This window comes from Peromyscus eremicus, chromosome 8b (assembly GCF_949786415.1).
Source record: "Peromyscus eremicus chromosome 8b, PerEre_H2_v1, whole genome shotgun sequence".
Lineage (NCBI taxonomy): Eukaryota > Metazoa > Chordata > Mammalia > Rodentia > Cricetidae > Peromyscus > Peromyscus eremicus.
The window spans coordinates 61,707,143-61,723,114 of NC_081424.1; the positions used below are offsets into that span (position 1 = coordinate 61,707,143).

At 42.8% G+C, this 15,972-nt stretch overlaps 1 protein-coding gene across 1 annotated transcript; it reads right to left on the reverse strand.

The window, feature by feature from the left end:
- Positions 1 to 1,062: 1,062 nt before the first annotated feature.
- Positions 1,063 to 15,661, reverse strand: Psmb1 (proteasome 20S subunit beta 1). Its single transcript, XM_059272926.1, has 6 exons — positions 15,502 to 15,661; positions 13,583 to 13,690; positions 12,583 to 12,664; positions 9,474 to 9,603; positions 2,372 to 2,478; positions 1,063 to 1,309 (listed from the first exon to the last, which is right to left on the reverse strand). Exons 1-6 carry the CDS (start codon positions 15,609 to 15,611, stop codon positions 1,124 to 1,126), a joined length of 723 nt encoding a protein of 240 aa, XP_059128909.1. The 5' UTR covers positions 15,612 to 15,661; the 3' UTR covers positions 1,063 to 1,123.
- Between the last annotated feature and the right edge of the window lie 311 nt (positions 15,662 to 15,972).

Consider the following 15,972-nt stretch of genomic DNA (forward strand, 5'->3'; position numbering starts at 1 on the left):
GAGAAACCCTGTCTCGAAAAACCAAAAAGAAAAAAGAAAAAAACACTCCATACAACGTGGTCTCCCCTTTTTAAAAAGAATTGAACTCTTTAATAAATACTACCTACTAATATAGTAAATGCCACCACACCTGAGGTAGTTCTGTAGCTGGGTGAGTTCTAACATCTACAGTTCAGCTTATTCAAATGCTACGACAAAGTTAAAATGCAGCTGAGAGTCAGCAAGATTGCTCAGAAGGTGCTTGCTGCCAAGCCTGGCAACCCAGGTAAGATCCCCCGGACCTACTAGGTGGAAGGACAGAATGAGGTCTGCAAGTAGTCTTCTGTCTCCGACACATATGCCAACATACACAGATGCAAAACAATTTGTCAACAAGAATTCTTTAACCGGGAGGTGGTGGCACATACCTTTAATCCCAGCACTTGGGAAGTAGAGGCAGGCGGATCTCTCTATGCATTTGAGGCCAGCCTGTCTACAGAGCGAGTTCCAGGACAGCCAGGAATATACAGAGAAACCCTGTCTTGAGAAAAACCAAATCCCAAACCAAACAAAACCCATCTCTCTAGTCCCATTTTCTTCATTCTTTAGAGCTAGAGATGGCTCAGTAGTTGAGTGTGTGACTCTCCCAGATGACCCAAGTCTAGATCACAGCACACATCTGATAGCTCATAACCACCTGTAACTCTAGCTCCAGGAAAACTGACACCCTCTTCTGGCTTCTACAAGTACCTGCATACATGTGGCATATATTCACAGAAGCACATACATATAATGTAACGTAAATCTTAAATAAATACATAAATAAACATACCCAGATAAAAAGAAATTTTTTTATTAAAGATTTTATTTTTTATTACATATACTTATGTGCATGTGCCTGTTGAGGACAAAAGGGGGCACTGTAACCCCTGGAATTAGAGTTACAGGTGGGTGTCGGGAATCAAACTTAGGTCCTCTATAAGAGCCATACTTTCTTAACTGATGAGTCATCTCTTCAGCCCCAAAGGAAGAAATTCTTCCCAATTTGTCATATTTAGAGAAGTCACACTGTAAGAAAATGAGTATTTTACATTTCTTTTTAATAAAACACACTTGTGCCACAGCTCCAATATATAGGCCACAATCAGTCTTTCCTCAGGGGAACAGTCTCCTCCCTGATACCCTCTTTGGTCACGATGCAGATCCTGAGGGCATCGCCAGTGTACACGTCCCTTTCAGCTGCAGAAATAAAGACATCTTTCACCAGCCTCATGGCTCTGTCCAAAGACAGGGGGACATGCTCCACATTCTGCATATTTTTGAAACCAACCTGTAGAAACAGAAACTCTCATGAAGCATCATGTGAGCACAAACACACTGAGCTAGAAACAGACAATTAAAAAAAATCATAGTAAAGGGGAGAGGGCGTGCCCAGACAACCCCAAATGGTCATTAGGTAAATCTGTTAGTAGGCAGCTTCATCAGAAGAACCTGGGCAGGGTGGGGCAGGGTTATGTGGGAAGAGGGGGCTTCAGCTGAAAAAATACCTCCATCAGACTGACCTGTAGGCAAGTCTGTGGGACATTTTCTAGATGAATGATTGATGTGGGAGGACCCAGCCCACTGTGGGCAAGTGGTCCTTGGCTGTATAAGCAAGCTGGTTGAGCAAGCCCTGGGAACAAGCTAGTAAGTAACATTCCTCCATGGCCTCTGCTTCAGTTCCTGCCTCCAGGTTCTTACCCCAACTTCCCTCCATCTAGAATACAAGCAGGTAAACTGAAATAAACTCTTTCCTCCCTAAGTTGCTTTTGGTCATGGTACTTTTACAATGGCAGTAAAACAAAACTAGAAGGCACTGAAATTGAAGAGCATCAAACACCCCTGATTGAAGTGTGGGATCAGATAGGAGACGATATCGTTTCAGGACAAAGCAGAGGCTGGGTGTGGTGTAGGTGAGATGGACAAACCAACAGCAGAGGGCAAGGCATAGCATGAACTAGATAACTGAGCTTGGAGGATGAAAGAATTTTGGGAAGAAAACCCAATAAACGCAGGTCTGAATTGAGGCAGCATTAAAAAAAAAGATGGATAAATAAAAAGTATAGGTGGGAGACAGACTACAGCTCAGAAACAGGGTAATGAAGGAGTCACTTATGTGATGTCAGGTAAAGATGGCATGGAGAAGACCGAAGACATGACCAGTGACTGCAGAGAAAGAGTCCGTAAGGCCACGGGGCAGGTGAAGACCAAAGGGCACCAGCAGAACAGAGAAAAAAATGGTCTGGTAGGGAAAAACAGTTAAGAAGACCTTAGCAGCATCTCAGCAGAGTGAAGAAGCTGGAAGCTACCATAGCTGCCTTCGCTGGCACAGGCAGAGGCACAAGCATATTACCTGGTTGTCAAGCAGAGGCTGTAGCATGGCACTTGCTGAGCCTCCAGCCTTGAAGGAGTCTCTCTGGTAGGAGCCCACTGGGTCAAAGCTATACACAGCTCCTTTTCCTTAAAGAAGAAAAAGTACACTTAACACCGCGAAAAGACGTAGTCAAAACACGATACAGAGTGCTAATGACTTGGCTAAACCTTTGGCAAAAGTCAGAATATGTTTACTGTTGTGCAGTGGACCCCAGCACGCTATTCTTTATGGAATGGGGTAAGTTCACATCTTGATGTCCCAACACTGTGGCCAACTTGCCTAGAACTAAGGTCCTTGGCAACTATCTCATGGCCCTGAACAAGCACACCATTCAGACACAGTGGGTAATGATCACAGGCCTTACTTCAAGTTCTACCCAAAATCTTAATACTACTTCTAACAAATAAGCTTGTGTAGGTGCAGCATAGACCTGATAACTTAAAATTTTCTTAGTGCTAAATGTAAGTAAAAATACCAGAAACTCATTGTGTATATCTTTTTACTATTAAGTAAACATACTCTTTAACAGCATACTGTAAAAATTATGTGTGCCAGCTAAAAGTTGACATTTTATGTCAACTTGACACAAGCTAGAGTCATCAGAGAGGAGGGAACCTCAAATGAGAAAATGCCTCCATAAGTCTGGGCTGTAGGCAAGCCTGTAGAGCATTTTCTTAATTAGTGATTGATGCCCAAGGGCCCAGCCCATTGTGGGTGGGGCCATCCCTGGGCTGGTGTTCCTGGGTTCTGTAAGAAAACAGGCTGAGCAAGTTATGAAGAACAAACTAGTAAGCAACACACCTCCATGTTCTCTACATCAGCTTTTGCCTCTAGGTTCTTGCCTTGTTTGAGTTCTGTCCTGACTTCCTTCAATGACAAGTGTTAGCTAAATAAACCCTTTCCTACCCAACTCACTTTTTGGTCATGGTATTTCACTGCAGCAATGGAGACCCTAAGACACCACGGTTTAGGTTAAAGTAGGAGGATAGTGAATTCATCACCAGACTCAGGTACAGGATGAGAACCACCCTCAGTCAAACACCACCAAACCCAATTTAATGGTAATATTTAATTTTTTTTAAATATTTAATAAAGGAAGAGTTTTAGCAAAACACAAATGATACCAGTAAGAGCTTTGTTTGGCCCAAAATGTTACAGCTTGCTTTGAATTACTGGAATGATAAGGAATAACTTAAAAATTAAGAAATTATTTTATTTATGTGTATATCCATGTAAATGTCCATATCATATGTATAAGTGTCTATGAAGGCCAAGAGATTCCTTGGGGATGGAGTCACAGGCAACTGTAAGCTGGCCAATGTGTGTGCTGGGCTCCAAACTCAGGTCCTCTGGAAGGACAACAAATACTCTAAATGCTAAACCATCTCTCCAGCCCAAGTAATTTTTTTTTAAAAAGAGAAACACAAGGGGTTGGGGATTTAGCTCAGTGGTAGAGCGCTTGCCTAGCAAGTGCAAGGCCCTGGGTTTGGTCCTCAGCTCTGAAAAAAAAAAAGAAAAAGAAAAAGAGAAACACAAGAAAAGTGATCCTTGTAGATTCCACTGAAATCAAATTATGTCTTTTGGAAAAGCAATTCGTCATTAGTATCTGTCCGATGCAAAGAAACCCATGCCCATGACATAATAATTTCATATGCAGAACAGGATTTATCCTAAAAAATTTGAAAACATACAAATTTCATGCATATGTGTAAGAAAAAAAATTAAACCACAGGTAGCCTGATAAGGACTCATTTTTCCTGAATCTTCACCTTCACGCCCACTAGCCAACTGTGTCAGAGAGTGAGGCTGAGTTCCCACCAGTGGGCTGAGGAGCAGTCATCAGGGATAAAAACGGGAGCAATGCTGGCCCTGCTGTGTTTCCAGCCTGGTTTGGATTCTGGTGCATCTTTTGCAAACAGAATTGTCTTGCCAAGATACTTTGACTTTGTGTTTCTTTGTAAAACACTGAAATTATTCATTGTTTGTTTTTAATAAGGTAGATATCTTTGCTATATTCAAGATAGCAAAAAATTACAGGCATCTTAAGTTATTAGAAAGGCAGCATTCATTCACAACAGAAGCACACACACAAAAAAAAAAATGAAAAAAAAAAAAAAAGAATCAAAAAAGCTAGAGAAAGCAACTCTTGGAGTGGGACCACTCCACCTGTCGTGACTTGTCTGCTCGGGCTGTTGGTTTCAGTTACTAAACAGGTTAATATGCTTAAAATGCTAAGATGGGTCAGGGTCAAAAGATGGATAGAGAGTGATGGCACTTGCTGCAGTCTGTTGACTTGAATTTGATCCCCAGAACCTGCTGGCAGGCTGTCCTGACATCTGCACCATGGCAAACACTCCCTGCCCAAAAAAGTAATTTTAAAACAGACAGAGGTCGTCAAGCGTCGGTGGCACACGCCTTTAATCCCAGCCCTCAGGAGGATCTCTGTGTGTTTAAGGCCAGCCTGGTCTACAGAGCAAGATCCAGTACAGGCTCCAAAACTAGAGAGAGAAACCCTGTCTGGAAAAACCAAAAAAAGTTAATAAATAAATAAATCGGGCAGAGGTCACTCTTAGTAAAATGCATGTATTCCTTGCATGTTCAGTGTGCATATTGTTACCTGTAACTGGCTACCTTTGAGGAAAGCTGAAGGTACCATATGCCTATGTACTGCGTGAGTTTATAACAAAGAATAATCACCAGAATTTTAGAAAATGTCTTTAAAAAAAAGTCTGAGTGTTTTGTCTGTATGCTCATTAAGTGTGTGACATGGTGCATGCCTGAAGAGGCCAAGAGAAGCCATGGGATCCCTTGGAACTGACATTGGAGACTTTGTGAGGTGCCACATTGGTGTTAGGAACTGAACCCGGGTCCTTTAGAAGAGTAGCAAGCACTCTTAACTGCTAAGCCATCTCTCCGGCCCCTAGAAGAGGTCTTTTAAAAATGTGGAGCCAAGTGTGGTGACTCCTGTCTGTAACCTCATCAGTTGAGAAGTTGAGGTAGGAGGATAACAACAAATTTAATGCCAACCTGGGCTACAGACTGGGAGAAACCACCTTAAAAAGCAAAACAAAACTCCCAATCCCCAACAAATCACTCACAAGGTCCGACTTGCCACATCACAGCACAGTAGGGAGTGTACTGTAGCCAGACGGATTTGAGAATTTCAGCTTTCAACTCAGCATGGATGTGTCAGCAATTAATTTTACAAGTATAATTTTATCTTTTTTATTTAATTTCTACTCTAGCGTATGTTTCATTTTTGGTATTTCAAGATAGAGTTTCTCCGTGTAGCCCTGGCTATCTTGGAACTCCCTCTGTGGACCAGGCGGGCCTCAAACTCCGATCTGACTGTCTCTACCTCCTAAGTGCTGGGATTAAAGGCGTGTGTCAGCACTGCCTGGCTGTAAGTTAGGTTTTAAGACTTGGTTTTGATAACCCAGTCTACAAAGGCAATTTTTTACTCTTCAGCCACAGCTCATATACCCTCATTTTACTCCTACATCTTCTCATCCTTGACCTTTCTCTTTTTACTTAATCACAAATTTCCGTAACTTAGACAATCTCTAAAATCTGTAGACCTTAACGGTATCATGCTTTCATCTCCTAGCTACTTCACCCATCTTAAATTCTTTTTCTTTTCAAAGCTGACCTAATACTTAATCCTTATCCTTACTGACCCTACTTCCCTCTCACTCCTAATCTTTTTTTGTTTTTTTTCCTGGTTTTTCAAGACAGGATTTCTCTATATAGTTTTTGGAGCCTGTCCTGTATCTCACTCTGTAGCCCAGGCTGGCCTCAAACTCACAGAGAAATGCCTGGCTCTGCCTCCTGAGTGCTGGGATTAAAGGCGTGCGGCACCACTGCCCAGCCTCACTTAATCTTATAAGTAAGCTGCAGTTGTAAAGAAAATAGGGAGGGAGAGATGAAGAGAATGAGGAGGAGGGGAAGTGAGGAAAACAAACCAGGGGAGTTACTGTAAAATATCAAAACAAGCTGAGGAAAAGAAAGCCCGAAAAGCAGACTCAAGGCAAGGGGCAAGGCAAAGGACTTCTTTGTGATGGTCAGAAAAAAAAAAAAAAAAAAATTCAGGGAGGCACCATGTTATCAGGCTCCACCCTTGAAAGAGGGGAAGACCAGTCTTAACCCTGAGCCAAATTCCTCAATTTTACCTACATTCTATCTCCAGAGCCCTTTGCTATGATCCAGCTAGGGAAAGATAGATCAGTCACAAAGACTGATTTCTTTTTGCTACTTTTAAAAATTATTGTAGTTATTACTCATTTTTTTAAAATTAAATTAGTTCTTTGACATACATATAATGTACATTTTTATAATCCCGCCCCCTGCTGTGGGACGTCCTTCTGTAAGCTGTGAATATGTGTTGCTCCCATTGGATAATAAATAAAGCTGCACTGGCCTATAGCAGAGCAGGATGGAGCCAGGTGGGAAAATCCAAGAGATATAGTGAGGAAAAAGGAGAGTGGGGGGAGATGCCAACCTGCTGTCCAAGGAGCAACATGTAATGGGACACAGGTAAAGCCAGGGGTCACGTGGCTATACACAGATTAACAGTAATGGGTTGAGTTAAGTTGTAAGAGCTAGCTAGTGAGAAGTCTGAGCCATTAGGCCACACAGTCTGTAAGTAATATAAGCCTCTTGTGTGTTTATTTGGGTCTGAGTGGCTGTGGGACCGGGCGAGACCCAGGAAAACTTCCCACTACTCCCTCATCCTACCCCACTCCCACCCCTGGGACTCATTTTTCTTAAGACAGTTCAATCTTAAAACAACAAATATCTGGGCTGGAGAGATGGCTCGTGGTTAAGATTGTGTACTTACTGCTCTTGCAAAGGACCCAAGTTAAGATTCTTAGCACCTGCTGGGCAGCTCACAACAGCTTTAGTAGCTCTGACACATCTCTCTGAAGGCATTCACACTCACATGCATATCACACACACACAGAGTGAAAAATAATCTACAATGGCTCCTAAGATGTTTCATTACGTGTATTTATTTGTGTGGGTGAAAAGATGGTGAAAGAGAAAAGACCAGCATGCCAGCGGTGGTGAGGACCACAGTGAACTGTTCTGGACACCGAGGGCATTGGCAGAAGGACTCACAGCAGGTGTGATCTGTGAACAAGACCTCAGCAAGCTCAAGCCCGAGACAAATCCCAACCTAGAGAAGGGAAGTGGACATGAAGTTCCACCCTTAGTGAAGGAGCTTTTGGAAACTGACAGCTGTTTGAAAGAGGGAGAGTCAGTTTTAAGGGTATGTCCTCTAGCAGGGTGACCACATCCCAGTGAAAGGCCACACGTCTAGGAGTAACCACAACTGTATTTGGGGAGGAAAGGAAGAAAGAAAGAAGGAAGGAAGGAAAAGAAAGAAAGAGAGAAAGAAGTGAAAACAAAGAGGACAGGAAGTTGGGTGGGCAGAGAATTAGAGGGTGTTGTACCTGGGAGGAGTTGGGAAGATGGGTGACTATGATCAAAATACACTATACAAAGTTCTCCAAGAACTAATAAAAACATGAGGAGAGGGAAGCAAATACACAGACACACATAAAATCTTTTGTTGTTGTTTTGTTTTTTGAGACAGGATCTCTCTATGTAGTCCTAGCTGTCCGGAACTTGCTATGTAGTGCAGGCTAGCCTCAAATCAGAGACCCTTCACCTCTAAGTGCTGAGATTGGATGTGCCTCAACATCCAGCTTAAGAAAAGTCTTAAATATATATCCTATCTCACTCTGACAGGAAAATCGAAAGATACATATTCTGAGAACACTGTGTGAAATACAGGTATTAATTAACCCAAATCACCCTTGTTTTTTAAGATAAGGTCATGAATAGCCCATGAAGGATACAACCCTACTTCAGCTGCCAAGTGCTAGGGTTGTAGCCATGTATTACCATGTCCAGCTCCAAAGACTAAGAAATTACTTTAAAAAAAAAAAAGATTTATTATTTTATGTGTCTAAGTCTTCTGCCTTCATGTACTGAGTGTGTTGTATAGCCATTTCCTCCCTGATTAAAACATTCCATCCTATAGGGAAGTTAAGACAGAAGGTAAACTCAATAGCCCCAGGAAGTCCCTAAAACTAATCAGATTTATAAGACCCTTCTCTGGGGCTGGGGATTTAGCTCAGTGGTAGAGTTCTTGTCTAGCAAGCACAAGGCCCTGGGTTCGGTCCTCAGCTCCGGGGGGGAAAAAAAGACCCTTTTCTCCCAAGAGTAAACAATAAATATTGCTGAGAGTCACTTTCAGTCAAGCCAAGCTGCAAAAAAGAAGCAGAGATTGGCTGAGCTGTTTGAACATGTATTGTTCAACTACCTAAAGGGACACTCTCCAACCTGTTAAAACTACCCGAAGGCTGTACAGTGTGCTCCAGGTTTCCAGCCTTCATGATGCAGCCGTCTTTGAGCCATTTCTGCTCCTCTACGTAATCCCTTACCTACAGTCCTGTAAGTAACCCCAATAAAATTCATTAGCTCACCAAGTTGGACTATGGTGTTATCCATACTTTGGTCTATTGTGGGCTACCTATCTAGGGTGAGTAGTGTGTATGTATTATGTCTCCCCAGGAAAAGTATGTTACACAACAGATTGAGTACCACATACTTACGTGAAACCCACAGGTCAGAAGAGGGCACCAGATCCCCTAAACTGGAGTTAAAATTTGTGTTGTGAACTACCATGTTGGTGCTGGGAACCAAATTCAGGTCCTATGCAAGCGCTTAACCACAAGTTCTTCCAGCCTCAGAAATTCCTTTTTAAGAACTGTTTGAATTAACTATGTCTATTATGTAACCATATATCAAGTTCTGTAGGTCAAATCTCTAAAATAAAAGCTAATAACTATCAACACATTCCAGATCCTGAGAAAACAGATACCTGACAGCTCATCCGGTACCATATACAGTACTTGCGGTATGCCCCTGGATGTTATTTATCCCTTTCAGCTTTAGTTTCTTCTACTTTCATGATCAGAACACAAAGCTGCTGGGCTAGATGGCTCCACTCCAGGCAGAAGCACACACATTTATGAAATAACACTTGTGCATTTGTCAGAAAGAAACATGCTACCTTCTTCATCAAGTCCACCGATGATGTTGTAAACATAGTAAGGGAAGAAGCGTCTTGAGTACAGGATGGTAGACAGCATTGCAGCAATTGCCCCGGTTGTCATGGCCTTGTTATTGGAATGCTTGTACATCTTCATGGTTTGGGGGGGGGGGGGGGGGGGGGAGGAAAGCAGAGTCAGAACCTGTCAAACTTCAATGACAACCAGTACACAGTATAGGCATAGAAACATTCCCTGGAAGAAAGAGCAAGACTCTCAAGACTCAGGATGCTAATAAATCTGACAAATTCCAGGAAAGTTGAAATCAAGATTCAAGAGGGCCTTTCTCAAGGTTATACAGAAAGTAAACAATTGTAAGAAGAAAACTCCCCCTCACTCAGCTGCCTATATGTTGATGGGAGGGTTTCAAGAAGCAGCTTTCTTGAGTTGTTTGTCACCTAAGCTTCAGTGGGTTTTCTGGTGATGCAGCAGCCTTTCAGTTGCCCATGTTCCTATAAGTAACCCCTCACCCATACTCGTCTAAATAACCCCAATAAACTCATTGGTTCACAAGGTAAGACTGTGGTAGAACTGTTATTCTGGTCTGTAGTTGGCTCCCTATTTTAAGTGAATAGATGGTTGTCCCAGCACTCATGGAGGCAGAGGCAGAAGGATCTCTGTGAGTCTGAGGCCAGCCTGGTCTACACATCAAGCTCCAGGAAGCCAGGACTACATACTAACCCTGTCTCAAAACAAAGATTTTTAAGGGAAGGATGTCAAGAATGCTGGTTTAAAGAGGCTATTTACCCTACTCTCTTTATTTCGGCCACTACTAATTCAACAATGTAATAAACAGGGCATGTAAGCTGAGCCTGGGGAGCATGCTGCAAATGCATCTCATCCCTGCACTGTGTACCCCAATGGCATCAGCACCAGCAGCCAAACTTGACCTACTACTTGCTCTTGTAAGTAAAAATTTCCTGGAATATAGCCATGTTGTTTATGCTGCCTTCTCAATCCAACAGCAATACAGGGTAGTTGTGACAGAAATGAGATAGCCCTTGAGACTTAAAATATTTATGATCTGGTCTCTTACAAACAAACAAAAATTCAGTGGACTGTATCATTCAGATCCCACTCTTTGTAAACTCCTACACAAACACATCATCGAAGGTTAACAGTCTTGTTTCTCAGTGTCTGACAAGGAAAACAGTCTCAAAAATATGATCATAGCTGGGAGGTGGTGGCACACACCTTTAATCCCAGCACTCGGGAGGCAGAGGCAGGTGGATCTCTGAGAGTTCGACGCCAGCCTGGTCTACAGAGTGAGTTCCAGGATAGGCTCCAAAGCTACACAGAGAAACTGTCTCAAAAAAACAAAAACAACAACATGATCATAGGGACTGGAATGGAAAGATGGCTCAGCAGAGTTAAGAGCACTTGCTGCTCTTGCAAAGACCTGGGTTTGAGTCCCAGTACCTACATGGCAGCTTACAAGTGTTCACAGACAGTTCCAAGGGATCTGGCACCATTTTTGAGCTCCTTGAGTACCAGGCATACCCATGGTGTACATACGTATGTGTAGACCAAACATCCATACACAGAAAATAAATGGAATAATTTGCTGTGGGATGTTCTGTATAGCAAATGTGTTGCTCTGATTGGTTGGTAAATAAATCACTGATTGGCCAGTGGCCAGGAAGGAAGTATAGGCGGGACAAGGAGGAGAAAAAAGCTGGGAAGTGGAAGGCTGTGTCAGAGAGACACTGCCAGCCGCCACCATGACAAGCCGCATGTGAAGATCCCGGTAAGCCACGAGCCATGTGGCAAGGTATAGATTTATGGAAATGGATTAATTTAAGCTGTAAGAACAGTTAACAAGAAGCCTGCCACGGCCATACAGTTTGTAACCAATATAAGTCTCTGTGTTTACTTGGTTGGGTCTGAGTGGCTGTGGGACTGGCGGGTGAGAGAGATTTGCCCTGACCGTGGGCTAGGCAGGAAAACTCAAGCTACAATAACTAGGTTAAAAAAGATCTTAGGATGACAATACATGAATTTCATAATCCTGATATACTAAATCCTTATAAACTTCAAATTATCTACAAAAATTATAAACATAAAATGGATTTAAGGTCACAATTTTTGTTGTTGTTTTTTACATGTTTTCTCTATGTAACAATCTTGGCTGTCCTGGAAGTAGCTTTGTAGACCAGGCTGGCCTCAGAGATCCACCTGCCTCTGTCTTCAGACTGCTGGGGTTAAAGGCCTGTGCCACTATGCCTGGCCAATTTCACCATTTTTTGTTAGTCACAGAGCAAGCATTTCTAAAGCAAAGCCTAAGTACTGTAAATCAAGATCAAAACACTGAACAATTACAAGTAAGCTATATGACAAAAAGCAGACAAATACAGATGAATTACTAAGATAAGTTATAGTAAAGTATCAATTAGAAGACATGCTGTATCTGCTAATAAATGTAAATTTCTGAAGCTTTCGAATACTATATGTTCTAAAATATACAGTGAAATAATTTCTACACAGCCCCACAGCAAATATAAGTTTTGTAAATGTTTTGTGATATGTGATGTATCTCCTTAAGTGACCCAAACAAGCAACAGAGAATGTGGTCATCCCTGCTAACATGTTCCTATCACATCACCCCTTGGTGATTTCTATTGAAGACTGACAGATGATGATGGGCTGCTGCCCTTCCTTCATCAATGCTCCAGAGATTATTTTTTTCCTTTTTTGTGTTGTCTACTAGTGTGGAAACGTGTGAAGAAGGAAAGGTCAGCAGACAGTCCCAAATCATGCTCCTGTCAATAGGCTGCCTGGGCTATTCTCTGCCACAGCCAGACATGATACACTTCAGATGGAGAAACTTCAAAAGAGCCCTCAGGCTACCTCCAGAAAATAGACAACCCTGACAAGGCACAGAGGTCTAAAGAGATGTGCTGCTGTTTCCTGTTATTTGTGTGGCCCCAACAACCAGTGGTGGTATTGCTTTATTTCTAGGCTATGCTAACTCCACCTGCTAACTTGCTATCTCTCTAATCCAACAGTCATATTGAGGCTCACAAGAATCTTATGAATTGTTCCAACAGGGTAGACATGTACAAAAGCACCTACCTTTAATCTTGCTTCAATAATCTTTGTCAGAGTGAGACAATCTCCATGAAAACCACTGCAGCCAATGACTGTTTTGTCTGTTCTGTAAAAAGCCAATTTCAGGGAAATCAGTTGATAAAGCAGGGCAATGATATTACAAAGCAACATGTTTGTCTCTTGGAGACCAGGTATAGAGATAGTAGTCCTACAAGCAAATTGAGTTCATAAAAGGACTATCTCTATTTCTTTTATTTCTGCAGCATGGGAGTCTACATACCAATATCTCCTTACACCAAATTAATTTTAGATAAGCCAAAAATATACTATTAATAGGCTAAAGAAAATTGAGGGTGACTATTTTACAATCTAGGGCTGGGAAAGGTGAAGTATGATATAGCCCAAGGGTCACATAGAAGTTTCATAAATCTGACTACTTCTACAGAAAAAAATAAAGTTAAAAATACATGAACATATGACTAAAGTCTAATTCTAATCTCCTTATGGAAGAACAGTCAATGAGATAGAAAAATTGGGTAGCTGGGAACTGGGAAGACATACAAACTTCATTGCTTTTTATGGAAAGATATGGGCCATGCCTAGGACTGAAACATGGCAAGGCTGCCTTCCTTATTTTCTACTCCACATGACCTTAAACGTCTATGCAAAGAACCCAAGCCTTGATGGGTCCTCTTCTTCTTCAAGTTTAACAGAGTTTTGTCATCAGCCCTGCACCTTCCCAACTGCCACCACAAAGGCAAGTGAATGTGTCTTTAGAAATATTTATTCATGGGCAGGGATGGCTCAATGGATGGTTAAGAGCACTGGCCGTTCTTCCAGAAGACCTGGGTGGGTTAAACTCACAGTATCCACATGGCAGCTAACAACCAACTATAACTGCAGGGGATCCAATGCCCTCTTCTGACCTCTGTGGACACTGCACACACATGGTGTCATACAGACAAAACATACACACACATAAAATAAATCTTAGAAAGAAAAAAAGAAAGATTGATTTACTTACAATTTATAACATTTGGGGCTATCTCGGGTATGAATTGAAAACCCTTCACTCAACCGAGTGTCTGAAGCAACAATGGAAAAATCTTCTCCAGCAATTGCCAGAACAGTACTGATGAATTAAAAAAAAAAAAAAAGACAAAAAAAAATTTAATTCTTCAGGGTGGCAACTCTATCTCGTCAAATACGAGTGTGCTCCACAGGACCTGTCTGGGTAAATCTATTAGATATAAGAGTACAATTCAAGTGAAGGACAAAAGACAGGAGGAAAGTATCCCTGGCTGTATGTCATCTTGGAACATTCCTAACCTAGATTCTAATGGCACCCTCGCTATTATAAGCCTGAGGACAAGCTAACTTCTGAAGGCTTCAATTTTCTCAAAAATATGACACAGAATATAAAATGGGACACAAATCCTGTTCTAGTGCCTCCTTGGGAAGAGGTGATAGGGAAGACACTGAGTCACACCTTCATCATTAAAGAACCAGAGGCTGCTTGGCAGGCTAGCTGCAATAAATGCTAAAAGGAACAAAAGAGAGAGAGAGAGAGATAGAGAGAGAGAGTGAGTAATTTACTAGAGAGCTGTAAGTACCATGAGGAAAGTAATGAGTTAAGAGGAACTACAGGAGGTTAAAAAGTGAATGAGTACTACATTGAGAACACCCTGAAATTATTAACACGCCTTACAACGTAAGTACTCAGTGCTCACATTCAGAGTTAAGAAGCACACTGGAGGGCTGGAGAGATGGCTCAGTGGTTAAGAGCACTGGCTGCTCTTCCAGAGGTCCTGAGTTCAATTCCCAGCAACCACATGGTGGCTCACAACCATCTGTAATGGGATCTGATGCCCTCTTCTGGCCTGCAGGGATACATACCAGCCCTTTGACAGGGCTGTTTAAATGCCAAGAGCCAAGGACTAAGACTATGAATATTCACTTAACTGCTTGCAGCTTACAAAAATGTAACCACTTTGAGTCTCCCTCAACCTATACAAGAAACTGAAAGGAACCCACACAGCACACATTCACATTTGTTCTTTAAATGGCACAACCAAGGTTAAAACCACTATTTCACTCCTTATATAGTCAATGTTCAACATTCATAAAGACATAGTTAATGTTTTTTCTTTTCCTTTTTTTTTTTTTTTTTTAAAGGCAAGGTTTCTCCTTGTAGCCCTGGCTGTCCTGGAACTTGCTCTGTAGACCAGGGTGGCCTTTGCCTCTCGAGCGCTGGAATTAAAGGCATGCCCCACCACCTCCTGGCTGTTTTGCTTTTCTTAACAAGCTACGTTGTGTTTTTTTTTTTTTAATGGTTGTTTCAACGTATAAAATCTGTATTGTCAAAGATCCTAAATTCGAAGGAAAAACATCCCTTCGAATAAAGCAGATAATTAAAATGCACAAGCAATTCGAGATAATACACACAAACAGGCCGACCGCCTAAGGCCGGGGACACAGATCAGTAGGACTTGCCCAGCAGGCCACGTCTCAGAGAACAAAACAACTGCTATATGTCACCCCTGAACTTAAACCCAACAAGCATTAAAAGAAAAAAAAATCAGTGATCTACAAAATTAAGTCTAACTCATCAACGTTATTTTCTATTTGAAATAATAAATGATCAGACGGCTCGGCCACAGAAACCGCTACGAGTCTACCAACCAGGGCAAATCAATCCTAACAACACCGCCCCTCTCCGGCTGGCTTTGGAAACCTGTTCAAGCCCCACGAAACAACAGCCCGCAGAGCGGAGGGTTCAGGTTGCAGCCGCCCTGCGGGAGCAGGCGGCACCGAGGGCGTCGGTGCACCGGTCCGGGTTCGGGCCTCGGAGCGCCCTAACAGGCGGCATCTCCGCCATTCCCACACCCGCCCGCCGCGACCCCGGGCTCGACCAAGGTGGGCGCAGCAGACCCGAGCGTTTACCCTCCGTTGAAGGCATACGGTGAGAACCGCAGCTGTACAGGGCCGGCGGAGCCGTGAGGCCCCATAGCCAGCTCTCGGTCGGGGTCCCTGTAAGCAGCAGTGGAAAGCATCGCGCCGGGCTCCTGCTGTCTCACGGCAAAATGGCCGCCGGGGCAGGTCCACTTCCGTCCCCCGCCCCGCCCCCACCCACCCACCGGGCTCCTCTAGCCCGCCCTCGTCGTTGCTCTGGGAGGTCTGCGCCTAAGTCCCGCCATATCCTGGATCCGCCAATTCCAGTAGACCTGTTTTTCCAACCTCAAGAAAACATTTGGATTCACTCATGGCGAATCAAAAGTTAAAAGTCTGACCATGCCCAAAAATGAACCCAATTGCAGAGCAACGACAACTCGAATGGTCACATTGGTGATGTGTTACAGCATTTGGGAAGGATTAGCAGCCCCTGCTGTGTTCAAGGCCTGCCGGTCAGGATGC

Excerpts from the sequence above, each read along its gene's own strand:
- Psmb1 (XM_059272926.1), bottom strand. The coding sequence starts at position 15,611 with ATGCTTTCCACTGCTGCTTACAGGGACCCCGACCGAGAGCTGGCTATG. Across the intron at positions 13,691-15,501 it reads CCGTATGCCTTCAACGGAGG|TACTGTTCTGGCAATTGCTG; the intron begins GTAAACGCTCGG and ends TTAATTCATCAG. Across the intron at positions 1,310-2,371 it reads AGCCTCTGCTTGACAACCAG|GTTGGTTTCAAAAATATGCA; the intron begins GTAATATGCTTG and ends CTGTTTCTACAG.